Source organism: Delphinapterus leucas, chromosome 10 (assembly GCF_059928025.1).
Source record: "Delphinapterus leucas isolate spDelLeu-1000000601 "Yukka" chromosome 10, BTC_Dleu_Yukka2, whole genome shotgun sequence".
NCBI lineage: Eukaryota > Metazoa > Chordata > Mammalia > Artiodactyla > Monodontidae > Delphinapterus > Delphinapterus leucas.
In genome coordinates this window covers 32,545,048-32,570,302 of record NC_143138.1, presented here as the reverse complement: position 1 = coordinate 32,570,302, position 25,255 = coordinate 32,545,048, and the positions used below count along the sequence as shown (strand labels likewise).

The 25,255-nt window shown below is 57.4% G+C and overlaps 1 protein-coding gene across 1 annotated transcript in view; it reads left to right on the top strand.

Moving 5' to 3' along the window:
- TTBK1 (tau tubulin kinase 1) overlaps positions 1-25,255 on the top strand; it is a 38,322-nt gene that overhangs the window by 6,063 nt on the left and 7,004 nt on the right. Inside the window, exons 5-13 of the mRNA XM_089918697.1 lie at positions 627-731; positions 1,175-1,240; positions 1,690-1,782; positions 1,868-1,993; positions 3,295-3,449; positions 4,383-4,614; positions 4,849-5,027; positions 8,034-8,595; positions 14,092-14,361. Of these exons, the coding sequence (XP_089774823.1) occupies positions 627-731; positions 1,175-1,240; positions 1,690-1,782; positions 1,868-1,993; positions 3,295-3,449; positions 4,383-4,614; positions 4,849-5,027; positions 8,034-8,595; positions 14,092-14,361 (1,788 nt within the window). The remainder of the gene's footprint in view (positions 1-626; positions 732-1,174; positions 1,241-1,689; positions 1,783-1,867; positions 1,994-3,294; positions 3,450-4,382; positions 4,615-4,848; positions 5,028-8,033; positions 8,596-14,091; positions 14,362-25,255) is intronic.

The window sequence follows — 25,255 nt, the reverse complement described above, 5'->3', positions numbered from 1 at the left end:
AGGAGCACCCCTGCCTGCCCCTTGGGCGTGCCGATGTCCTCCTCTCTTTTCTCTTCTCTTCCTTTTTCTCACCCCTGACCTGAATAGTCCTTGAACCTGGAAAGGTGAAGGGGTTGGGGAAGGATGGAAGGATTGAAGAAGGAAGGGTGACGAGGGGCTGGGGCTTGGTAAGAGATTCCAAGTAGCTGATTTTGTAACATCTTGGATCTTGGTGCTTGGACCCAATTTAAAGTGGTGAAAACTGAGGCCCAGAAAGGTTGGTTGAATGGCCCAAGGTCACACAGCAAGAACAATGCTGGTCTCCTGATGCCTCAGAGCAGGACAGTTACACTAAGCCACACAGCCCTGCTGGGAGTTCCAAGGATTTGGAGCCAGGTGACCTTGGCTGGGTCACCTCTTGCTGTGTGATCTTGGAGAAGCCTGCAGTTTGCCCTCAGTTTCCTCCTATCTAAAATGAGCATAATCACACCTGCCCCTCAGATAAGGTCTGTGACCTGCTGTACATACTGATGTTTTACTCTCACGTGAGTGTATGTGGGGTGGAAGGCCCCTCACCAGAGCTGTTTCTTGGTGTCCCCTGAGGTGGGCCTGGAGCCCCAAAATTCACAGCTACTGTCTTCCCCCAGTCAAACTTTGCCATGGGCAGGCTGCCCTCCACCTACAGAAAGTGCTACATGTTGGATTTTGGGCTGGCCCGGCAGTACACCAACACCACGGGGGACGTTCGGCCCGTGAGTACCGCCGCTCACGGGAATCCTGGCATCCTCGCCCCACCCCCTGATCTGGGGACCCTTCACCAGTTTTCCCTGCAGCTGCCTAGACAGGCCTGGCCTTGTGTTCAGTGTCACCCAGTGCTGGGTCCACACTCGGCCTGTCCCCCTGTCCCCCTGTCCCCCTTGGCCTGGGTGGATGCCACTTCCACACCCTGTGGTCTGCCTGGTCAAGGGCAGACGCAGGGGCAGTGAGCAGGGTCGGGAGACGGGTTTAGGACTGGGCTTGGTGTGTCAGGTTGCTCCTGACCAGGCCGACTCGGGAGTGCGGTGGGGGGGTGGGTGATGGGGAAGGAGGCAGTCAGGGCTAAAGTAGGCAGAATTAGGCTTGGTAAGCAGGGTTGAGATGTGGCCGAGGTCAGGGGCAGTGGGTGACGTTCGTGGTGGTGTCCTCCCCTCTGCAGCCTCGGAATGTGGCCGGGTTTCGCGGGACTGTTCGCTATGCCTCGGTCAATGCTCACAAGAACCGGGTGAGTGGCAGGGCGGGACTGAGGGATGTGGGGACAGTAAGGGCAGAGGTCAGGGGCAGAATATGCTGCTGAGGAAGAGAGCAGGGCAGGCAGCTGTGATGGGAGGTGGGGAGAGGAGTGCAGGGCAGGGGCTGGAAGATGCCCCTCCAGAGACCCTGATTGGAAGAGGGCTCGGCGGGCGTCTCCCCTTGACGTCACCTTCTTCCTTGTATTGGGGATTCCCTCCTCTCTGTCCCCACCACAAATCTCTGTGGATGAGAAAGCACACACGGAGCTTTGGACTGTGGGATTCTGTGTGTTGGCGGGTCAGGAATGGAGCCGTGGCTTCAGGGAGACCCCAGCTCTGCCCATAGGCACCCTGACTGGTGTCCCTCAGTGAAGGGTCAGCCTCCACTCCCAGGGAAGGACCTGAGAGCCATGGGTGACCCCCTCCCTGCTCCCACCCCCAGGAGATGGGCCGCCACGATGACCTGTGGTCCCTCTTCTACATGCTTGTGGAGTTTGCAGTGGGTCAGCTGCCTTGGAGGAAGATCAAGGACAAGGTGAGGGCGGTACAGCTGGGTCTGAGGGCAGGGAGGGCGTGTGGGGCAGCTGGGGCTGCATCTCCCAGTGCCCTCTTGTCTCCAGGAGCAGGTGGGGATGATCAAGGAGAAGTACGAGCACCGGATGCTACTGAAGCACATGCCCTCCGAGTTCCACCTTTTCCTGGACCACATCGCCAGCCTCGACTATTTCACCAAGCCCGATTACCAGGTGGGAGCCTGCCTGCCTGCTCCTGCACCCCCGACGCCTCTCTATGGGTGACTGTCTCCAGCGCCACCCATCCTGCTGAGGCCCTGCGCCCCTGCCGGCTTGGCCCTGAGCACCTCCCCCGGTCTTCCAACCACACGAAAGAAACTGTTGTGTGCTCTTGTAAACAGTAGTCACAGCTAAGATTTATCAAGAGCTCACCCTGTTCTCAGTACTTTTCCTGCATTAACTCATTTAAGCTTTAAAACAAGCCTTTGGTGATATTGCGTGTTCTTTATGTTATTATTCCAGCACTTAACAATTAATGAAGCCAAGTGCTTTCAAGGACTTTACACTGAAACTCTGCAGGAGGCCAAGTGGGATGATTATCCCCATCTCATAGATGAGGAAACTGAGGCCTGACAGCCTGGTTAGGAGCAGGGCAGGGCTCAGGCACATCTGACTCCAAGTCCAGTGCTCTTTCCAAGGCGCCATCACTACACCCCTATGGGACCCACTGATCAGAGAACGTTCTGCCCAGGATCCACTATGTGCGAGGCACGGCTACACACAGCAGGGAGCACAGATAGCGTCAGGCACACAGTGGGCTCGCAGTGAAGGGGGTCCTGCTAGCAGAGAGAACCCTCTGGAGGGAGCTAAGTCAGAAGTGGAAAGGTCTGTGGGGCCGCCACCTCCTGAACCCAGGGACCCAGTTGTTGGCAGAGGTCCCTTACTCGGGCAGTGGGAGGCCAAGCCCCCCAGGCCTAGCTCAGCCTCATGGGTTCCCCCAGACCACACAGCTTCGAGCACACCCGGTGCTGGGCCCTGGGCTGGCTGCTAGAAATGTAGAGGTGGCAGATAGGCCTGTGAACAATTCAAACCGCTGCTCTGTGCCCAGTCGTGTGGGCGGGGTATTCAGGGAAGGCTTCAGAGTGGAGAAGACAGTGGGAAAGGCACTGCAGGCTGAGGAAGCAGCCTGTGCAGAGGCATGACCCCAGGTGGTGGGTTTGGGAAACTACTGCTGCTGCTTCTGCTGAGATGGTGGAGATGGCAGAGGAGGCTGGGGCTGGAAATCAGGGGACAGATCTCCAAGGGCTTGTGTCCAGCCAGTGGAGCTTAAGTCAAGATGATAATTTGCATGCTGATTTGCATACTTTGTGCATGTTTTCATTTAAAATCAATGTGCCCTTCTTTCAATGCCCCCTTGTGGCCCATCCCTGTCCTGGAAGGCCCCTCTCTTCCCCCTGCAATCCCAGCAACTGCCCCCTCCTCCTGGCTAGCCCCTGGGTCACCTCTCTGTCCTCCCGCCACCCCCATCCCTGCAGTTGATCATGTCAGTGTTTGAGAACAGCATGAAGGAGCGGGGCATCGCGGAGAACGAGGCCTTTGACTGGGAGAAGGCGGGCAATGACGCCCTCCTGTCCACGAGCACCTCCACCCCGCCCCAGCAGAACACCCGGCAGACGGCAGCCATGTTTGGGTGAGTCTTGGGAGGGGCGACGGGGGGGCAGATGACCCCTGCCCCGAGGTGTCACCTGAGAAGCCAGTCCTCTCCTCCTCTTCCTACCTGGACACACCTGGCTGTCTCTCCTGTTCTTGGTGCTCAGAAGCAGGGTTCTTGAATCCCAGGAAGCTCTGCCACATCTCTCCCTTCAATCTGGAGATGGAGGGGGCATCCTTATTTGGAGTTCTTGACCTTACTGGGGAGCAGGGAGCCCTGAGTGAGATTCTCCCAGCGCCACAGTCTGTCTGTTTCTTGGTGGTCACACGCATCCATTCAGGGAACAGGTCTTGAGCCCTGGCACCAGGCCCTGTGGGGGCTCAGAGAAGAGATGTGCAGGCCCTGCCCTCCAAGCACTCTTAGTTGAGTCTGGGCTGTTTGTAATCGATGGGTCAGCGATTTCAGATCTAACTGAAAAGCACAAAGATAGAGTGGCCCAGGGAGGGGCCAGAGTGAGAAGGGCTCCCCACCCAGCCCTAGGGGTGAGCCAGGGGACACACTGCGGAGACTCCACAGGACTTGCCAGCACGTGAGGTGCCGGGTCTGTAAAGATATTGGTCCAGGAACTCCAAAGTGATTCTTTCTTTAGACCCATTTCCTAGTCTCAAGGAAGCCAGCCAGCGAAATGTAGTGGGGAGCTGGCAGGGCCAGAGAGCATCGAGATCTCCTAAATAAACGGAGCCAGGTGGTGCTGTAATTGCCCTCCAGCCCTCTGACCACCTGAGCCACCTGACGGTGGTCTGGTCCCAGAGGGTTTGCAAGCCAGGGATGGAGATGGGCCTACGGATGCCCCGACCCTGCCAGACCTTGCCTGTGCCCACTCTCATGGGTGGTGGGTGGTCTCCAGGGCCTGTGCTAGAGGAGATGGCACCCCTGCCAGCCTTGCCCACGGCCTCCTCCTGGCCTCCACAGGGTGGTCAACGTGACGCCGGTGCCCGGCGACCTGCTCCGGGAAAACACTGAGGATGTGCTGCAGGGCGAACACCTGAGTGACCAGGAGAACGCACCTCCGATCCTGCCGGGGCGGCCCCCCGAGGGGCCGGGCTCCAGCCCCCACCTCGCCCCCCACCCCGGGGGTCCTGAGGCTGAAGTCTGGGAGGAGACAGATGTCAACCGGAACAAACTCCGGATCAACATTGGCAAAGTAACTGCAGCTGCGGAGGGGGACGCGGGTGGCCTTCCCCCTCCCACCTTGCTCCCCACCCGTGGGCCCCTCTCCCCAGCCGCCTGCCTGCTCGCCCTGCCTCCCTGGCCCGGTCCCATCCCAGGATCACCGGCATCCCAGTGCTCGGACCTCCCTCTCTCTCCTTCACCCCAGAAAACCACCTGCCCACAGCTGCCCTGTCAGCCCCACTCATGGAGCTCCCCTGCCCTGCAGACCCCCTGTGTGGTGGAGGAGGAGCAGAGCCGAGTTGCGGGGCTCCCCGGATCCCCGGTGCGTGCCCCCCCAGACTCACCGACAACCCCAGTCCGTTCTCTGCACTACCGGAGGGTCAACAGCCCTGAGTCGGAGAGGCTGTCCACGGCGGATGGGCGGGTGGAACTGCATGAGAGGAGGTGGGTCTGGAGCCAGGGGGATGATCAGGGGCCCCTGGTCCCCTCCACCTTCACACGGCTGGTCTGGAGGAAAGTTCAGATTCCAGGCAGAGGTGGGGGGACCTTGGAAGCGTTAAGAGGGTTCTACTTGGGTCTGGGGTCAGACTCAGTTAGAGTCAGTGACCAGCCTGGAGAGGGGGTGGGGCATGCCGAGGGCCCGGCTCAGACCTCGGAGGGGCGTGGGGCTGGAGGAAGGTGTAGGAGGAGGTGAGAGCTGAGATGTAGGTGGGCGTGCTTCCAGAACCTCTTTCCCTGGGGACTAATCACAGATGCCTCAGAGCAGTTGGGGCCTTCTCCAGGCCCCTCCCCCTTCAGCTCTGGGGGAGGGGCCTGGAGAAGGGTTCGGGGAGTGCCTGAGGAGAAGACAGACCAAGTTTTGGGGGTCAGGCCTCAGGGATCTGAATGTCAAGGAGGGACCTGGTTGGTGGGTGGCAGTGTTGGAGAGTTTAGAGTTAAGGTGAGCCTTTAGGATAGGGGATGAGAGGGCGGCTGGTCGACCTTGGGTGACTGATGGCCGCTAGGGACCAGGGTCCCATCCTCACCTTAGATCTGATGGGTGGGACAACCTCGGGTGGGAGACATGACCCCACCTCCCTTGGCTCTGGGTGGGGCTTTACCTCACAGCAAGGCTGAGGCCTTCTCTGCACCAGGAAAGAGGTCTCTTCCTGGGGCCCAGCCCTGGGGTAGGAGGTCCCTGCCTCCTCATGCGCCACTTCAGCCAGAAACCCCCCTCTGGACTCTGCCCCGACCTGCACGCCCCCTCTGGGATGGGCACAGTGCCCCTCTGGGGTGTGGAGACACCCGAGTCAGGGCAGCCCTGTGCCAATCCCTGTGGCTCCCCCAGGACAAAGAGACACAGGCCCTGTCCGGAGGGAGCCGACAGCCCTCACACACACACTCACATCCACACACACTCCGATGCTCGTACACACACACTCACACACACATTCACACACTCACAGGTTGAACTACCCGGGCCAGAAGACCACATTTTCATCCATGGTCGCCCAGAGGGTTCAGGAAACAGGGAGGAGTCAGGAGGGGCAGTTTGGAAGGGATACGAGTGGAGAAGGGAGGTGGGAAATGCCCTGAGCAAAGACAGTCCTGAAGAGCACATTGGTTTGGTTCAGACTGAACCCTTGTTTCAGGGATGCTGGGGAGAGGAGAGGGCTGAGGAGAGATTTTCTGGAAGGTTCAGGATCTCAGGCAGGGCAAAAGCGTTTGGGGTGCTCTGGGGCACTTGGGAGCAGGAGAACCTATGAAGCTGGTGAGATCAGGGTGTCCCACCTCCCTGCTTTCGTCAATTCCCGCTCCCCCCACAATCTTCGGCCCCTCTCTTCCTCTGGCTTCCTTTCTCCTTCACATCTATTTAAACAAACCATGCTCTTGGGAAAGGAAGTGACATTAGCCACTTACATGGGAGTATGAATGTAAGACCTGGGTGGCCTCCCTCCGGGGGTTTTATTTTAAGCCATATGAACAAGTTGATGAAAATGGTGTGCAGGTTGGAGTTGGCAGGTCCCACACAGGCTGGGGTACGAGGATGTTGAGAAAGCCCCACAGGAGGCTTTGATCTTTCACCCTTCCCCTCACAGGCTCGATGCAGGGGGGAGGATGGCAGTCCGCCCCCTGTCCACAGCCTGAGTGTGACTGAGGCCTCCGTGGTTCTCAGGGGGGCACCCTGGCATCTGGGAGAGGACAATTCTTCCTTGTATAGCATCCCACAACCAGGAATACCCTCACCTTGGGGCTGGTACTCCCCAGTTGAGAACCTCTGCAAGTAACGTGAGATTCACAGCACAGGTTAAGATAACGATGGAAGAGATGTCCCAGATCCAGGTCCCAGAAGCAAAGGTCAGAAGGGACCCAGCCCCTGCCTGGCAGAACTCGCAGTCTCCTGGGGTGGCAGATTCGTAAACATACACATGCTCCTCTCTGTGACGAGAGGGGACACAGGCAGCGCTGGAAAGGCAAATTAACCCCCATCAATGCCGGAGGGAACAGCTCCCTGCAGGAGGTGACATCGAGCTGGGGTGGACAGCAAAGCGTGGGAGGACAGGCTGTGTGTGGGGAGTGGCATTCGTAAAGGCACAGAGGTGTGAGCAATTTGTGGAAAAGCAAATGAATTTGAGATGGGTCTGGCTAGGCGAAGGGGGAAATGGGGCCTTTGGCTGGCCGTCAGGGGCCTTGAATGCCAAACTAAGGCATGCGGACTTTGTCCTGGGCTGGGAGTCACTGGAGTTTGCTGGAGGTGGTGAAACCAGCCAGGTAGGCTTGAAGGGTGGTGGTAAAAGAGGCTAGAAAACCATCAGCAAACTCGAGGGCCAGGTGGGTGTGTTTGCCCTGGATGTAGCGGGAGAGAGCCCGCGTTGGGTGGGAGCCCCAGCTGGGCAAACATCAAATTGCCTTTAGGAAAATCAGAAGATCCAGTTTCCTGGGCATGGTTTGGAGGACAGTGTTCCTTGGGCACAGGAACCAGATTTTACTTTTTGCCTGTTTAGATTCTTGGAACACAGTAGGCATTCAAAAATGTGTGTTGGGGCTTCCCTGGTGGTGCAGTGGTTGAGAGTCCGCCTGCCGATGCATGGGACGCGGGTTCGTGCCCGGTCCGGGAATATCCCACATGCCGCGGAGCAGCTGGGCCCGTGAGCCATGGCCGCTGAGCCTGCGCATCCGGAGACTGTGCTTCACAACGGGAGAGGCCACGACAGTGAGAGGCCCGCGTACTGCAAAAAAAAAAAAAAAAAAAAAAAGTGTGTTGAATGAATGACTAAATGAATGAATGAGATCTTTGCAGGGACTGAGGTTGGAGGGTGGCAACCCAGGACGTGGCTGAGCCTGGCCCAGGGTGGGAGAAGTGCAGTGGTCAGGGGGTCTCAGGCATCAGCTTCCACCTTGCCACCTCCTTGGGGTCCTTGGGGGTCCAGAGAGGCTGGGCACTGAGCCCCACGTTGGGTGGCTTTGCAGGTCACGAATGGATCTGCCCGGCTCACCCTCGCGCCAGGCCTGTTCCTCGCAGCCGGCCCAGATGCTGTCAGTGGACACGGGCCACGCCGACCGGCAGGCTAGCGGCCGCATGGACGTGTCAGCCTCCGTGGAACAGGAGGCCCTGAGCAATGCCTTCCGCTCGGTGCCGCTGGCCGAGGAGGAGGACTTCGACAGCAAGGAGTGGGTCATCATTGACAAGGAGACAGAGCTGAAGGACTTCCCCCCGGGGGCTGAGCCTAGTACGTCGGGCACCACGGACGAGGAGCCCGAGGAGCTGCGGCCGCTGCCCGAGGAGGGCGAGGAGCGTCGGCGGCCAGGGCCGGAGCCCGCCGTCCGGCCCCGGGGACGCGGCATGCACACACTGGCCGAGGAGGACCTGCGGCTGACGCCGGCTCAGCCCCTGCCACCCCAGCTGAACCAGGCCGATGGCCGGTCAGAGACATCACAGCCCCCCACTCCCGGCAGCCCTTCCCACTCGCCCCTGCACTCCGGACCCCGCCCTCGACGGAGAGAGTCGGATCCCACGGGCCCTCAGAGACAGGTAAGGTTGGGCTTGCACCCCACTCCCCACGCCCGACGCCCGCAGTCCTGGCACGTAGCCGGAAGTGCTCCTGTGTGCTCCCTGGGGGCTGCCGACTAGCACCAAACTGTTGCAGCTCTGATGAAGGGAGACAGGCTTAAGGGTCTGAAACCAAGCTTATGGGGGCAGCAAGGCTTCCCAGAGGAAGTACCTCCCGGGTCTGAGTTGAGTCTTGCATTCTGGGTGGTGTCAGCCAGGTGACATAGCAGGAGAAGGACCTCCCAGGCCAAGGGGACAGGGTGTGCAAAGGCCCAGAGGCGGCCATCAGAAAGCACTGCTCTACTTGCACTTCGCAGCACATGAGGCTGCGAGGTGGGTCCTGGTGCCCTGTCTGGGAGGGCCTTGGGGTTGGGGCTGGATTCTGAAGGCTTGGTGAGCCACCGCAGGCTTTTAAACAGGGGTGCGGCATGATGACATTGGTACTTTTGAAGGATCCCTCTGGCTGCTGTGTGGAAAATGGATTGAAGGGGCACAAAACTCTCAGCAGGAAGGCCACATGGCAGGCGCCAGTGGGAGAGTGCCCTGGTGGCTTGGACCAGGGTGGGGACTTTGGATTCGGGGCAAGTTGGATGCAGCCGAGAGGTGTTGGGTGAGGACTGAGGGAGCTGTGACGGAGCAGAGGGGTTCTCCACTGACGCCCGGTGTTCTGGGTGGGTGGCGGTGCCGTCACTGAGTGGCTTTAAAAGGAGTATCACCTCAGCTTTGGATGCAATGACCTCGTGGTACCTGTGGGATGTCCACTGTGAAGGCATCAGTGCTCAGGAGAGAGATCTCGGCAGGAGATATGGATTGGGGGGTCTTGTAGTCCACAGGAGCGGATGATGTCACCCAAGAGGACACCCGAGAGGGTGGGGAGAGCCAAGGGTGAAGGCAGAGCTGGGAGGGGGGAGGTGAAAAGAAAGGGAGCCCTTGCAAACGAGTGAGCTGAAGGGGTCAGAGCGTGGAACACCTGGGGAGAGGGCTCCTGGAAGTCAGCGAAGGAGCTGCTGAAAGAGGGTGAGGGCGGCAGGGGATGTCCTGTGGTCAGGGCAGGCTCCATGCGGGGGGTGAGCCCTGAGGACCAGGACGCTCAGACAGTGATGGGGAGAAAAGGAGCCCGGGCAGCAGGGACCCTAAACTGGGCACAGGGGCGGGCATGCTGGGGGCCCTGGGTGGACCCGGTCAGACTGCCATGGCACCTTCTCGTGTGGGAGGACTGGGGGACAAGGCAGGACTGGCAGGGAGGGGCCAGATGGTGGTTGAATCATAAATGCCAGGGGGAGGGTCCGCAGCACGTCTCATGGTATTTTCTTCTGGCAAACATGGGGTGTCAGAATAGGCAGCAGGCCACTGGCCTGGCCTGGCTTCTCTGTGTGGGGTAGAGGCTGACCTCTGATCCAGGAATATGGCTCCAGCACTCACCCTGGGTGTTGAATGGGGTCTGTGCTCCCTCAGAGGACTGGGGAGAGCAAGGAGGTGATGCTAGAGGGCTCAGGGGCTGTGCCGCGTTCCACTGGACTGTCCCACGTCGGGGGCATGCACGCAGAAGGCTCTGGGAGATGCCAGGTGCAGGGCTGGGGCCAGTTCTGCTGTGTGCTCAGAATCGGGAGGTCTGGCCGGGAGATCGCAGGTGCTCTGGAGAAGGCAGCTCCAAGTAGGGCTGTCTTTACGCCCTATCCCAGTGTGTAGAAGAGACAACCTCTGACCCAAGATCCTGAGGAGTGTTCATCCTGACCTTGCCCTGGACACTGGAAAATTGGGGGCTCAAAAAGTGGGGACCATGAGCTTCCACCCAGGGAGGTCCTAGCCAGCCTGAGTTGGAGGCTCAGCTGTGGCAGGATGTGGGCAGCATGGCTGTGTTGCTGACCTGGACACTGTGCCCACCAGAACCAGCACTGGGAAGCAGGAGAGGGAGCAAGACCTGTCTGGGCTCCCTTGCTCCCCTCTCATTCACTCATGCATTCATTCATCACCTAGTCATTCCCTACTTACTGTGCTGGGGACCGGAGGCATCAGAGATCAGACACACATAGGTCGTGCTCTTGGGACGTGCAGAGTGGAGGAAAGGAGACAGGGGGTGGTGGTGTGGGGTGGAGAGAAAGCCCAGAATTAAAATCAGGAGGCCGAGTTCTGGACCTGGGCTCATCCAGTCCCTTCCTGGTGACTGTAGGCCAACTGGGTCTCAGAGTTGGGGTGCTGAGCTATCTGGGAGGTTTTTCTCACCTTCAGATGCACCCCGCTTGTCCTAGGAGTCAGCCTCCCACTGGGGAATTCCAGCCAAGGGGTGAGGAGAGATTTGGGGGAGCAGACTCAGGCCTGTCGTACAGTCAGTCTTGGGCTCAGGTCCTCCTCATGACACGGGTGGGCATTGCCTGTCTCAGTGAGCGATGAGTCGTGTGAGCCTGGAGGGGATGTTAGGTGCGTGCGGGCCTTGGTTTCCCCACAGTGTACAGCATTCTATGGCTGCGTGTGTGCCATAGAATGTCGGTGTCAGCTTACCCAAGAGCGTGCAGCGGTGTGTGGGCGTGTCCGTGTGTGTACACACACATGTGGGTGCACATGTCAGAGTGTCTGTGTAGAGCGCGTAGTGGGTCTGTGAGTGTGTGGAGATCCAGGGAAGGCTAGAACGTCACAGCTGGCAGGGTAATCATCACAGTGATAGTTCTAATGAGGATGTAGTAGCTGGCACTGCTCCCGAAATTCCATATTCTACATGCGTGTCCTCACATACCGTGCAGAGGCCACATCCCCACTTACAAGGTAAGGAAACTGAGGCTCAGAGTAGCTAAGTCTTTAGCCCAGGGTCACCAGCTGCTAAGTGGTAGAAGCAAGATTTGAATCCAGGCAGCTGGCTCCAGGGCTGTGCCCGGAGCCACACAGTCTGAGGCCTGTGTGTTTAAGAGAGGAGCAAACACAGGCCAGAGAGAACAGATGACTTGTGCGGGATCAGAAAGAGCCTTTGTGTGTGCGGGGGGTGTATGTGTGTGTGTGTGTTGCATGCACACATGTGTGTGCGCCTGCTGGCTGGACTGTGGAGGCAGGTGTGCCTGTGGGCGTGTCATTGTGTGTGGTGCAGTCTCTGTGTGTGTCTGGGTGTGAGCACATGGGGCAGGACATGTCTTGGAGTATTTCAGTACAGCAGGGTGAAGCTGACTCCTTCCTTCGCCAAGGGCAGGGGAAGAGGGAGGAATGGACTGGCACATTTTTTCCTTCTTTTGATCTGGAAAGGGTCCTGAGCCCAGCCTGGGTGGGGGATCCAAAGCTGGCTGCACCCTGGAATCACAGTTTGTGGAACTCCCCCCATCCTGTAATGTAACTAGATTAAGTGGCTCAGGGCAGGCAGGAAGTCTCTATAGGGACCCCACCCTGCCGCCTTTCTGCAAGGAAGCCCCTCCTAGTCCCAGCTCCGTCGGCTTGGTGTCTGACGTGTGAACTTCCTCCTAACAGCTCCTAAGATGGGAGCACCTGCAACTCTGTCACCTACCCCTGTGGGGAGCAGGGACGAGGATAACGTGGAACCAGGCAGTTTTAGAGCATCTATTGTTCTTTGGTGTGCATAGCATGGTACTTTAATTTTTTTCTTACACACACCTCGTTTTCTTCTCTCCGGAATTTACGGTGCAAATTAGAAGTGACCGGGAAAGCCAGGGCAGAGGAGAGAGCAGCAGACAGAGTGTGTGATTTGGGGGAGGGATGTTTACCCTCCTGCGCGGTTGTCTCTGGCTGATAACCCAGGGGGTCAACATTCCCTGAGTACATGGACATTTGTTTGGCAGCCCCTAGAGCATTTCCCTGCCACGTGTGCGAGGGGCTGGGGGACAAAGATGAATCGGAGCTCACAGTCAAGGGGGTGGGGTGGGGATGCAAAGGTGGAGACACGATGTTTACAGTCAAGGGACATAGGGAGATAACAGAGAACTTTCCTCTGCTAGGAACAGGGAGCCAGCCTGCCTGGGAAGCTGGGGTGGCCTCAGAGACATGACACTTCAGTGGGGCACTGAGGACAGGGAGGTGGCCACAAGAAGTACCTGGCCTGAAAGGGCAGGAGCACGCTGGAATTAAATCCCTCTGGCAGCTGACCAAACTCTGGCTGAGATGCTGAACTTGAGCCACCCGCATGTGCTGCTAGAGGGACTGTGGGCAACTGTGGGTACCTCTGGCCCTCAGTATCCCCAGGTGGGCCTTGGACCCCTAACCCTCAGTGCAGACAGGACCAGTTCAGAAGGATCCTAGACTTGGCCACAAAGAAGCTGGAAGGGACAGCAGAGTGAGGGCAAAGACAATCCTACAGAATATTCTGGCTCCTCACCTTTCTGCTGGAGGTTCCATGCCGGGTCCCTGGACCCCCATTCAGTGGCCTCAGGGGCCCCCTCCTCCTCAGCCCTCTAGCAGCTGGCCCAGCCAGTCCTCACTGGCCCCGCCTAAAGATATGTAAGCTGGCCTCAGTCCCAGGAAGAGCTAGGGGTCAGGATGGGAAACATCTGATGACAGCCAAGTCACCATTTCCATCCCCATAAGCCTGGGACACTGAGCCCCACTTTCCCTTTTCCCTTTGAGGGCACGAGGGCAGCAGGGCACAGGCGTGATTCTTCCCAACGGTGGCCAAGTGAGGCGGCCACACCCTGCCATGTGGCTCGACCTTGCAGAGGACAGGGAAAAAGCCACCTTGGAGAAATGATTTCAATCGACTCCTCCACCCTCCAGTCCTCTATCCCTTTTTTCATTCTCAAGAGTGATTCAAAGGGTAATAAAACAGTTCACATGACACAGCATTTACACCATGGCCAGCACTGTTCTAAGGGCTTTGCATATTATAACATCTGATCCTTATAAAGGTCCTATGATGTGGGAACCGTAGTCACCCCCATTTTACAGATGAGGAAGCTGAGGCATGTAGAAGCAAAGTAACTTGCTTGAGGTCACCCAGGTAGTAAGTGGTGTAGTTGGGATTCAAACATAAGTAGTCGGACCTCAGAGTCCTACCCTCTGCTACGTTGTCACTGAGACCCTGACTGCCCCTGTCATGGGGGCAGGAGTGCCACCTCAGAGGGCATGTAGCTGGTGTTCTCTAGACCTCATGAAGGGCATGGAGTCCAGCCGGGAAGACAGATGGTGCACAGACGCTAATACATTTTACAGCGGCCTTCCTGGGGGGCAGGATTTCCCCAGCCCAGAGGGAACCCCGAGCTATGTAGAGCTAAGCCAGGAAGGCATCCCGGAGAAAGTGAGTGACCAAGGTCTCTGCAAGGAGACCATGGTGTGAGGAGGAGACCGGGAAAGGGCATTGGAGGCCGGAGCCTAGATTGTGAGGCAGGAAAGTACTACAGTCTGCACCCCTCTGCACCCTGCCGGACCCTGCCGACCTGCCCGGGACGCCGGTGCCGCAGGGGCTGTCAGCGGTGGGGTGGCCCCCCGAGACGGAGCTGTCGAGTCTGTGCCTGACGCCTCTTTTCCCTCCACTCTCTTGGTCTCTTTCAGTTGGAGGAGGACAGACTCTCGGGGCACTCCCTCCCGCGGTACAGCCCCCTGCGACGACTGGCGTCCTCCGTTTTCTCCTCCTCCACGCTGGAGACCGAGCATTACCCTCACCCTGGCGGCGGCGGCTCCTCCGGTTCCCTCATTCAGCGCAGCCGCTCGGCGGAGAGCAGCCCCGTGCGGGCGCCCCACCGGCGCCACGCGCCCCTGGCCGCCGGCAACCACAGACTCGTGCCCTCGGTGCTCCGCATCTCGCGGTCACAGCTGCAGCAGGTGTGGGCCCGCTTCACGCACAAGACCTAGGCTGGGCCCCCCCCCTCCTGGAGGGGGCAGGTGGGGGGGGTGGGGAGCAGGCAGAGACCGTGGTTCCTTCCCAGGACGCAATAATCACACACTCATACACCCTGTCCCTCCCCATCGTGCAATACAGCCCCCTATAACGTTGGCCCAAGGTACTGTAACGCCCCGCCCCTCACCCCCCATCGTCTCCCTTTGCTTGGCGCCAGCCAAATGGTGCAGGGAGGGATGGGGCTGTTGGTGCAGCTTCTGGGACAGGACAGGGGCCCTGGGCTGGAGCCACCAGTGAGTCCAGAGTCCAGTGGAAACCAAGGTGTCAGGGAGAGGCATGCTGGGTCAGAGTCAGTCTGGAATGGGGCTTATTCTTTTTAATCTGTGATCTCTTGGCATAGTTGGGCCTGGTCCACCCTTGAGGGGAGTGCCAGGAGACTGGGTCCCTCCTGGTGTGCTGTGTGTCTGTCTATCCGCGTGGGGCAAGGTGTGTGGCCCTGTGTGTGAGACGGGGACCTGGCCAGCCATATTTGGGGCTTGGTGGGAAAGTGCCTCTACACTCAGTGGTATGGGAGGAAGCAGCCCTGTAACCCAGTGAGCCCTTCCCATGCCATTATCACAGAGGACAGAGTCCTTGCCCTCCCACATCTCAACCCAGGAGGCCTGGAGCTCAATCCACTGTAGGCTGTCCCTCCCCCAAGGCATATGTGCCATCATCCACTTGTGGGATTGGTTGCCTGGCCCAGCTCCTTAGGAGCTGAGCAAGTATGAACAGGGGCCTGGGATCTGCCTCTCAAAGCGAGCTGGAGCCTCGGGGTGAAAGGACCCCGTCTAGTAGCAGTGGCAGAGAGGGTGGTTGTAAAGGATGAGGTAGGACCTGTGAGCTCAGGACAAATTCCAGACACAGCAGTCCCACCACTGCCCCTCTCAGAGGGTGACTCATTCCTGTGGGTGCTCAGCCAATCTTTTTGCCCCCCAGGGGCGGTGGTGAAGACAGAGCAACAGAGCACCTGGTAGGCTGATCAGATGGGGATCTGGAGATGGGTGGGGCATCAGGATGCCAGATTGCTTATGCTCTTTCTGCCTGTTTCTCAGCACCCAACCTGTCACTGCAGGGACCCCCAAGGTTCTCTTTCTTCGTTCCTGCCCATGTCAGCCAGCGCCTCTGTTCCCCTGGGGAATGCGGCAGTGGTGAAGATGGCTCCAAGAAGGGCAGTGCCTGTATAGGGAGGGAAGGAGGGGAGGAGACCTGAAGGTTTGCAAAATGTTGACTGCAGTAAGGTTGCGTCTGTGTGTGTGTGCTGTGCGCGTGCAGGTACGCTTATGAGTACGAGTGTGCTTATGTATGAGCATTTGTGCATGTGGCAGGGGTGTCACGGATAGATGCTCAGGCTGTGCGCTGCCATTTACATAGACCCTAATGTGAATGGCGTCCACTGAAGTTGCACGGTGCTGCAGTCCTGTGTGTGTGGGTGTGTATGAGTGTGCGTGTGTGTTAGGGAGTCAGAAACATGTCTGTGCAGTCCTTTGTAGTTTCCTATGTACCTACTATCATCCTGGCTCCTCTTTCTCCCTCCTTCCTCTCTTGATGTCTGCTTCCCTCCCAGCTCATCTCCCTTCAACTCCTGTCTCTGGTTGCGGTAGAGGCCTCAGGGCCCCTGCCCCAGCCTAGGGATGCCGTAGTGGGTGGGCAGTGCCCTGAGCCAGACTGTTCTCGTGGATGGCTCATCCATGTGAGCTAAGCCTGCACCCACCACTCTCCTTTCTCCAAAATCTGTTTCGTTTTGAGGATATCTGAGCCAAGAGCACCCTCTCCATCTAGGAATGAAAGCCAGACTCGGGCCCACCCCCATCCTGACTGCTCATTTTTGAACCTCCCCAAGTCCAAGCCTCTGTTGCCCTCCGGGATGTGTTGTGTGGCTCTGCATCCTGCGGTGGCAGAAGGTAGAGGAGGGTCAGGGTTGACCCTCAAGAAAAGAGGGAAAACACAAAGCACAAAGCTGAGGGGGTGGGATGGACAGTAGGCCTACTCCCCGTCTTCTGGCACTGCCCCCTTCTCTCCCTGCTACCCTCTGGCCCTCTTTCCATCCTCTCCAGCTAGTGACAGGGGCTGAAATGAAGAGGAGTCTGTCCACCAGCCACTCTAAAAGTCAGCAGCAGTGGGGTCAGGGCCCCTGTTATCTGGGACTAGATGAAACCAAGCACTCTGTTATCCGGCATTTCCTTCCAGAGGGCTCCACTACCCGACCCTGAGCACAGCTCCCACTCAGTGACCAGCACCCTGAGGTACTCTAAGATCCCAAAGTGCCTTGTGATATATCAGAGATGATGGCACTAGCTTCAGCCTCGTTTTAGCATTAGACACATATTTCTGTTTCCAAAGCTTTTGGAGGTGGGGAATCCTGTTTAGCAACCCCAAAGTGGCTGAATTTTCAAACACACACACACACACACACACATGCACACGCACACACGCACACACACACCAGAACTGATAACTGTGGGAGAGGGTGTGTCCTTTAAAGTAAGATCTTGATTCAAAACATTTTGTCCTTTGGGGGACATCCTTTTACGTGTCCTCCGTAGTGGAGGAGATACAGTCTTATAAGCCATAAAGCTCTGAACTAACAGGAAGTGATCTTGATAATATTGAGATTATCTCAGGGCCCCTGCCCCAGCCTAGGGATGCCGTAGTGGGTGGGCAGTGCCCTGAGCCAGACTGTTCTCCTAGATGGCTCATCCATGTGAGCTAAGCCTGCACCCACCACTCTTCTTTCTCCAAAATCTGTTTCTTTTTGAGGATATCTGGGCCAAGAGCACCCTCTCCATCTAGGAATGATTACCTTTTGAGGGTAGTTCTGACTTTTGGAACATCTAAGGCCATTTGAAGCCACGTGTGTTGGAGCAAGTTCATGTGAAGCTCAGCCGAGCCCTGCGTGGTTTGGAGTTGGGGTGCCTGTCTCTAGGTCCCAGGCTGGGTAGGGACCTGCAGTGTTGTCAGGCTCCTTTGGGTTTCCCAAAGAAGAGGTCAGTGTGTTTCAAGAAATGATACCCTGCTTGGGGAAAGCACATAGCCTCCCCAAGGTCGGCTTTGAAAAGAAGCAGTACTCTTTGTTGTATTGGAAAACGATATTTTCATACTTTAAAGTCACACCCTGCATGTAGTGGTGGCTTCCAATTATTAATTAATTTATTTTATTTAACAGTCACTGGCACACAGAGCTTATTATGTGCCAGGCAGTGATCTAAGCACTTTACAAAAATAACTTGTTTAATCCTCACAATAGCCTCGGAAGTAGATCCCAGGATTATCTGCATTAAATGGATTAATCAGAATATCTAATTTACAAAAGCATATTAAAAACCCCACCAATGCCGAATAACTGAGGTCTTGTTTGACGGGAGTTTTAAAGCATTTTAGTCTGTGTATTGGTCTATTTACTATTTACTGTCCTTTCTGGTTGGCCCCTCCTCGCTCTATCTAGGAAGAAGGAAGTTGTCTATGAGTCAGACTCTCTTTCCTTCTCCATCCCAGAGTCCAGGTGGGGGTCACTCCAGAGTACTGGGGTTGGTTGAAATGGCTGGACCCTGTCTCTCCAGAGACCCCAACCTCTCAATCCCACATGGCCCCAAGCATCCCATAGCAGCTCTGGGGATTAGATGGGTGGAGTAAGAGTTTCGGTGAGAAAGCAGGTGCTCAAAACCCTGTCCTCAGTGGTATTGGTGGAATCCTTGGGGTCAGGCTCACAGGCAGGGCAGGTACTGGCATTGGTGACCACTGACCATGGAGATGTGATATGTCACCAACTCACATGTCAACAGGAGCCAAGCAGTGTCAGGGAGAGGGCACTTGTGGGGATTGTGGTAAACAGAAGGACCACCACCAGTCCTCAGCTCAGCCAATTGTTGCCAGTATCTTCCAATTTTTAAGTGAAATCTCACAATTTTTAATTAGTGGCATCTAATTTTTTAAAAGCAACAACTTTTTAAAGAAAAATCACTGTGTGAGCTAAACAAAACCGGTTTACAGGCAGAGACCCTGAACTCAGTTTGAACCTCTCTGAGCCTGAGGACTCACTCACCCCCCCAAATCTATCCAAGGCTGTAGCACTCAAATGGGGGCAGTGTTCTGCCACAGGAACTCAAACTGGGTGGGCTTCTTAAGAGAAGGCAGTTCGTGGCCAGTGGGGCTGTGTGCTGGGTGCTGTGTGTCCATGTCAGTGAGCTCATGGTGTGTGTGCCTAAGTGTGTGTGTGGGCCGGTGGGTTTGTTCATGGCAAGTGGGGTCCTCCTCAGAGGACCAGTATTTTCTCTGTGGGGCAGGAACCTGAGTCAGTGAAAAATGCTCTAGTAAATTCTCAGTAATGAATAGACACCCCCCCACCCACTTAAGGCAGCTTGGGTCACAGCAATAACCATTCAACACTCACCCCTGCCGCTAGCATCCTGAACCCAGCAATCTCCTTTGCGTTTCCAGTTGTGGGGAAAAGGGGAATAGCCCTGCCCAGCACATGGGGGAATAGTGGAAACTCTGAGCCATGCTGGTACCTTAACCCTTGCTCCCCCAGCCAAGAGGGGCAGGCCCCTCCAATCCCAGGAAAAGCCAGGGTTCCTCTCTGTGGAGGGGCCCAGGACCCTCCTTTGCTATTTCTCTCCTCTGCCCTGCTTAGATCTCCTTTTCTAGGGAGGGGTGGTGCTGTCTGCCCAGGCAGTGGTTGCGGGGGCCTGGGCTACTGGGGTGTGCAGAAAGAGCTGTGGCAATGTGTCTATATTGGGTGGCCAGGGGAGGGGACCATGCTTAGGGAGGATATGGAGGCCCCTGGCTGTGGGAGCATAATGCTGTATCTCCTGCTGTCCTTCGGTTGATTTGGTACCTGAGGATGGAAGAATAGACCTCTAAGGAGGGCCCGAACACCACCCCACACCACCCCAAACTCCACTGAGATTCCAGCCCATAGGGCAGGAATCAGCCCACCCCCATGGGCAGTCCTTGGTAACAAGGAGTGTGGCAAATCACTCTTCTTAAGTTGGGGGGCACGTCCCCAAAGTTTGCATTATTCCCATTAGGGACAGAGGTGCCCCCTAGGACTGGTGGGGTCAGCCTCTGAAAATTTTAAAGCATCCTTCTCCCTAAGGGAGAGGCTCCCAGTCTGAGGACCACATCCCTCAAATATCCCAAATGGTTTCTCACACCACCCAGTGGGCTTCCCAGCTTAGGGAGCCCCTGGGCTTGAATGGCCCCAGCCCCCCAAGTGAGTAGTTAAGAAGCAGTGGGGGAAGAGGGGCAATGAAGCCCAAAGGACTATGGGAACCTTCCTAGACCTCCGCTTCCACTTGGTTCCGCCGTGCGTCCCACCACATACCCTCCCTTCTACCTGCACAGGCTCTGAGGGTGGGGGGGCTTGGGGTTCACCTTGCCACGACTAACAGCCCACCCCTCCCCCCCCTCACACACACACACACACACACACACACACACACACACACACCCATAGCTGCAGGCACACTTCATGCACTCTCCGGACAGCAAACTAGCGGCCCCCCACCCAGGAGAGCACGAGGATCGTGTTTCCGGGCCCCTCTCACAGGTTTATCACTGTATCGGGACCCCCATCTACCACATTCCCCTTTGTCCGCGACCCCTGGACCCGCCCCCGCGGCCGTCGCACCACGAATGTACGTTCAGTCTTTTTAACTAGCTGCTAAGCGGCGTGATCAGGGTACCGCCAGGCCTCCGAGCCCCGGGCTCGAGACCCGCCCCTCACGCCGCCAGAGCTGCCCTCCCGGGCGCCCCGACGTGTGCGCCCGAGGGGGTGTCAGCCTCTGCGCCCCGCTCCCGCCGAGCTGCCTGCTGCTAAAGTCCTCCCCCGGGTTATCGCCCCCAGCCGCCCGCCGCCCCCGCGCCGCGCTGTGCTTGTGTTAGCTTCCCCTCCGCAGGCTCTCGGTCGCAGGGTCCCTGGCCCGGGGCGGGGCGGGGCTGGAGTGGTAGCTCGCCCCTCAGGGCTTCAGGGCAGGATGCTGACGAGGGCTGGGAGGGGAAGCTGGCCAATTCTCCGGGCTCGAAGAGCCCCTGTCGCCCACCCCTGATTCCAGTTACCTCACCGCCTACAGAGCTGCCCCCTCCCCCCGCTAAATAACTGGCCTTGCAATTGGATGCCAAAGAGCCCAGAGTTGAGGGGGACCCAAGCTTTGAGCCTAGGTCTCTCAGAGCCACCCAACACCCCCTTTTGGCCCAAGCCCCTGCGTCCGTGTCTCCTGCCCCACCCCACTTACACCACTGAGGGCCCTGGGGGTCCCCAAACATGCCCCCACTTCCAGCTCTTCTCTCTTCCCACCCCCGAAAATAAAACTCAGGGACCAACATCTGCTTCCTTTGCACTTGCTCCGTCGACCCCTGCCCCACACTTGGAGGGGCTTCCGAGGGTGAAGAGGCGGGGTTCGGGGCCCATGTGTCTGACAGTACTGAGCGAGGAGAGGGCTGGCCCCTGCCCCCTAAGAGGTGAGACTGGTGGAATGGGGGAAGCTCAGCCCTGGGGCCCACCTGAGCCCTTTCCCTCCAGGGACCCAAGGAGCCCCCTCGCATTATTGGGAGACACTTCCTGATCGAGATGGGGAGGGGAGCGAGGGATAGGAAGGGGATTGGTGAGAGGACCTCCCTCCCGGAGGTCCCGAATCCCAGCCTGTTTATTCCTGGGCTTCCCCATCCCATCACACACACACACCCCCCCCCGCATTTTGTACTGCAATAATACTGTATTATAAGCTTGCACTATTTCCCGACCCCGGCCAGCATAAGCATGCGCGAAAAACTCGAAACCACACACACACACAGGAAGATGGGACGCTTTTTTTTTTTCTTTCTCTCTCTCTCTCTCCGGGGTGCGTCCTCAGTGTACAAAGCGGCGTCGGGGGGCGGGGGTGGGTCCCGGGCCCGGGTAGAAGAGCATGCACTGAGACCCTGCCCCTAGACTGCGAGTACTGTACAAATCCAACACTTGAAACTGACACGCACACGCGCGGCGCCGCCGGGGAGGGGGGTGGGACACGGCCACGCACCCCCGCGCACACGGCCACGCACGGGCGGGGGTGGGGGGCGCCCCGCCGTCAGGCGTCGCTGTGCGAGGGATCTTGTGCCTTTTAAAGTCCCTGTATGTTAATGCAGACAATCCGGAGAGCTTGTGTACTACCAAATCCTGATTAAAGACGCCTTCCAGGAACCTGCACTGCGCCTGCTTTCTTTCACCCTCCTCCTTCCCAACCCACCATTCGATGCAGAACCAATTCTGGGGTCGCCGGGCTGGGCAGAGGGCAGGGTCTGGTCTTCTGCTGACTCAGGGATGGGGTGGGGGGCAAACTCCAGATCAATGGATCCAGTCCCACTCCTCTTACCTCCGCTAAGACGGGCTAGATCGGGAAGGGACCGGAGGTTTCAGCCTAGTTGGACTTGAGCAACCCTCAGGAGGCGGCTGGCTGTCTCCTTTCATCCGCAGGAGGGCTTTGGGGGTGGACTCTGGGCTTTGGGGCCGACTCCAAATCGCCAACTTGCTGGAGGCGGGGTGCGGAGTAGGAAGGTGGGCGTAGTGATCAGTTTTCTATGGATCAGACAATTGAGGCCAAGTGTGTGCTGGGGGTGGGAAGCCAGAATGCCAGAGAGCCCTGTGGGAGGGAAGGGCACGGGAGCCTTCCCCCGTCCCCTGCTTTAATGGGGGGTCTGAAGTAGCCCTGGCTTGGGGGAGAATGGTCTGTTGAGGGGGATCAGTGAGAGAGTGGATTGTGCAGAGCCAAGGGAATGCAGGGATAGAATGTGGGTTGAGGGAGAACTAGGACAAGGAGAGGGGTGGGACACAAGGAAGGAGAGGATCGCAGAGACTTTGGAGACTGCAGAGAGAGGGTGAAAGTGGAGAGGGGCTCACCCTCTCTCTGTCCCCCACCCCACCCCTGCAAGCCTGCAGCCACAGCACCAAAAGAGGAAGATGCTTTTCTCGGGGCCTAAAGCAAGTGTGTGGATAGAAGAAGGGCAAGTTACAGCTGCATTTCTTGACCCGCAGAGCATTTAGAATGTCCCCAGGCTGTCAGATCCTTGCCCTGGGGCAGCCAGGGAGGGGTTGGGGACACTGAGATCTGGGGGTCAAGTATGTGAGGATCTGTAGAGACCTAGGGTAGGCAGCTGCCTTCCCAGGTCATCTTACCCCTTCCACCCAGATGACTGCCACAGGCCAGTGTGCCCGGGGTGGGTGGCAGCCCTGGCTGTGGCGTGGAGGAGCAGAGGGAGGGCTCTTGGCTTGGCAGATGTGGTTTGAGAATAGAGACCCGGACAGACAGATGAAGAATCTGGGAAAGGCAGAGGTGGGCGGAGGAAGCTACCCTGTTGACTTCTCATCTCCAGTTTTCAGTCTGGGAAATTATGGCAATTGGCGGTGGGGGGGGGTCCCCTGGGGAGGAGGGGAGATGGGAGGTATGCGCTGCGCAGCTGCTGAGGGAGGAGATGGGGCACTGCTGTGAGAGGCACAAAGCCCTCCCCGCCCTGCAGTGAGGGAGGGGCGGGGTGTCAGAGTTCACACTCCTCTTGTCCATCGGCAGCCCCCCTTCTTTGACCTTGGGACTGTGGGCTGATGTGCAGTGCACAATGTCTGGGACTGGCTAGGGTCCAGGCAGGAGAGTTGCTCAATGCACACTGTGTGGGGATGGGGGTATGTGGAGTAACCTGTCTCCAGCGTCAGTAGCAGAGAAGTCAAGGCTGAGGAGAGCCCAGTTTTGTTGGTGGCAGGGGCAGTTGGGAGTCTGGTCCGTCTACCTCTGTTCACTTCTCCGGCTGACTGGAGTAAACACGGGCTTGGGCTGAGTTCTGAAGCTGGTGAGGCCACATGCTGCTGCTCTGGGCTCAGCGGAGGCAGGGGCAGGGCTGAGGCTTTCATTCTCTCTGTCTCAGCTCCAAAGGCCTGCCTCTCCTCCTCCCACACTATTCACCCTCACCACATCTGCCTTTGGCCAAACTCCATCGGTTCACCAGGGAGCTTTGAAACAGGTTTCCGGGCCTCAACTCTGACCTACAGAATCTAGGGAGTAGGACTCAGGGCTCTGTTTTTTTAAAAAGCACCCCCAAGTCACGTTGTGCCAAGCATGCTGGAGTACCACGATAAGCAGACTGGAATCATAAAGGGCCACTGCCCTGGGAAGGGAGCAGGAAGGTGTGAGCTTCCCCAGACCCCGACTTCCGCTTGGTGACACCCAGCACTGTTTCTTCCCTCTGAGATAGACTGGGAGAGTGTCACTGCTGTCCCCCTCCCATGGTGTCCTCAGGCCTATAGGGCCAATCACACAGGGGCTATCCAGTGACCGTTGGCTGACTGAATGAGCACAGGATCACATGGGCATTGGGCACAGGCATCCAGGAGAGGCCAGAAAGGGTGTGGGAGGACTTCCCGCTCTCTGAGGAAGGAGGAACTTGAGCCCAGCCCTGGCCCTCCCCAACATGGAGCCAGATGGGGAGGGGCTTTGAAATAGAAAACCCAGCATGCCCAGGCCAGGGTGGGCTTGGCAGTGATCCTTAGGGCAAACCTGTCCCTACTCTGAGGTTCACAGCTCTGCTAAAGGGCAGAAGGTCCTGAGTTTCTCCACGAGGGAGGATGGGAGGCCGGTGAGGCAGTGGAAAGAATTCTGAGCTCTGGGCTACCCTGGGTGGTGTGCTTTGTGACTTGGGCATGTTGATGCTTCTCTCCAAGCCTCAGTTTCCCAGTCTGATATTGTCAGCGATGCCTGATTTCCAGCTCTCATCCCTCATGTAATGGAAGGGGAGGGCTTTGAGATGAAAGGAGAGAGGGTTCCAGCTATGATCATCTAATGTGGGCACTGTGAGCAGAGGAGCTATCCTATGGATGGGGCTTTTCCTGAGAGATCCAAAAACTGGCCGGATGGCAAGGGAAAAGGTGGTTCTAACAGGGATGTCCGAAGTGTCAGAGACGGGACAGGGAACATAGGCAGAAGTTCTGCTGAGAAAGAACGGCTTGGTGGGGCTGAAGGACATCCCTGCTGGGTAGGATGTATCTAGTGCTGGGTGGGTGAGCTCTGAGCCAGACAGGATAAAAACATAATCAGAACACACCCCCGAGTGTGCTGGGGTCCTGTCCAGTGTCTGATGCTATTTTGTCTTGCATCGCTCCTCCCCACTCCATCAAGGCCTCACTGATGGTCTGACTGTGAGGAAGATTATGGCAGTTAAGGATGGGAGAAATCACAGCCTTGAGCAAATCTTGGCCTTGGGGATTCCTTCCCCTCCACCAGCCTTTGGGCTGACTGCACAGAGACCTCAGCTGGGAGAGCCCCTTCTTTCCCCACCCCCCGCCCACAGGTGTGGCATCCAGGAGTTTCTGGGGTTGAGGAAGGAATCAATGATCTTCAAACCAGAGTGAGCAGGGTGGGGGTAGGAGGTGGGGGGCAGGGTGGGGAGGGAGCTAACATTTATCAGTCAACCGCTATAAGTCAGCCTCATGGCTAACATGACCTCATTTATGGTCACAGCCTTTGTGGAGGATGCATTATCCCCATTTAATTTCCTAATCTAAAGATTTCACACTCCATGAAAACAAGGACCAGATCTGTCTTGCTGATCCACAAATTCACAGCTTCTAACACAGCGGCCAAGGCAATAGACATTCAAGGACTTCTTGAATGAATGAATGAAAAACCCTTAAGAGGCTCAGTGTTTATCAAGAAAGAGAGCCATGTAAACACGTGCTTGTGAAATAGAGGGTGGAAGGTTCTGTAATGGAAGGATGTGGGAAAACAAGTAGAGTGATGAAGTCGGCTTGGTGGGTGGACAAGAAGCTTTTGGGGAAATGAGCTGTTTTAGCTGGGTCCTGGAGGAAGAATAGGAATTTGT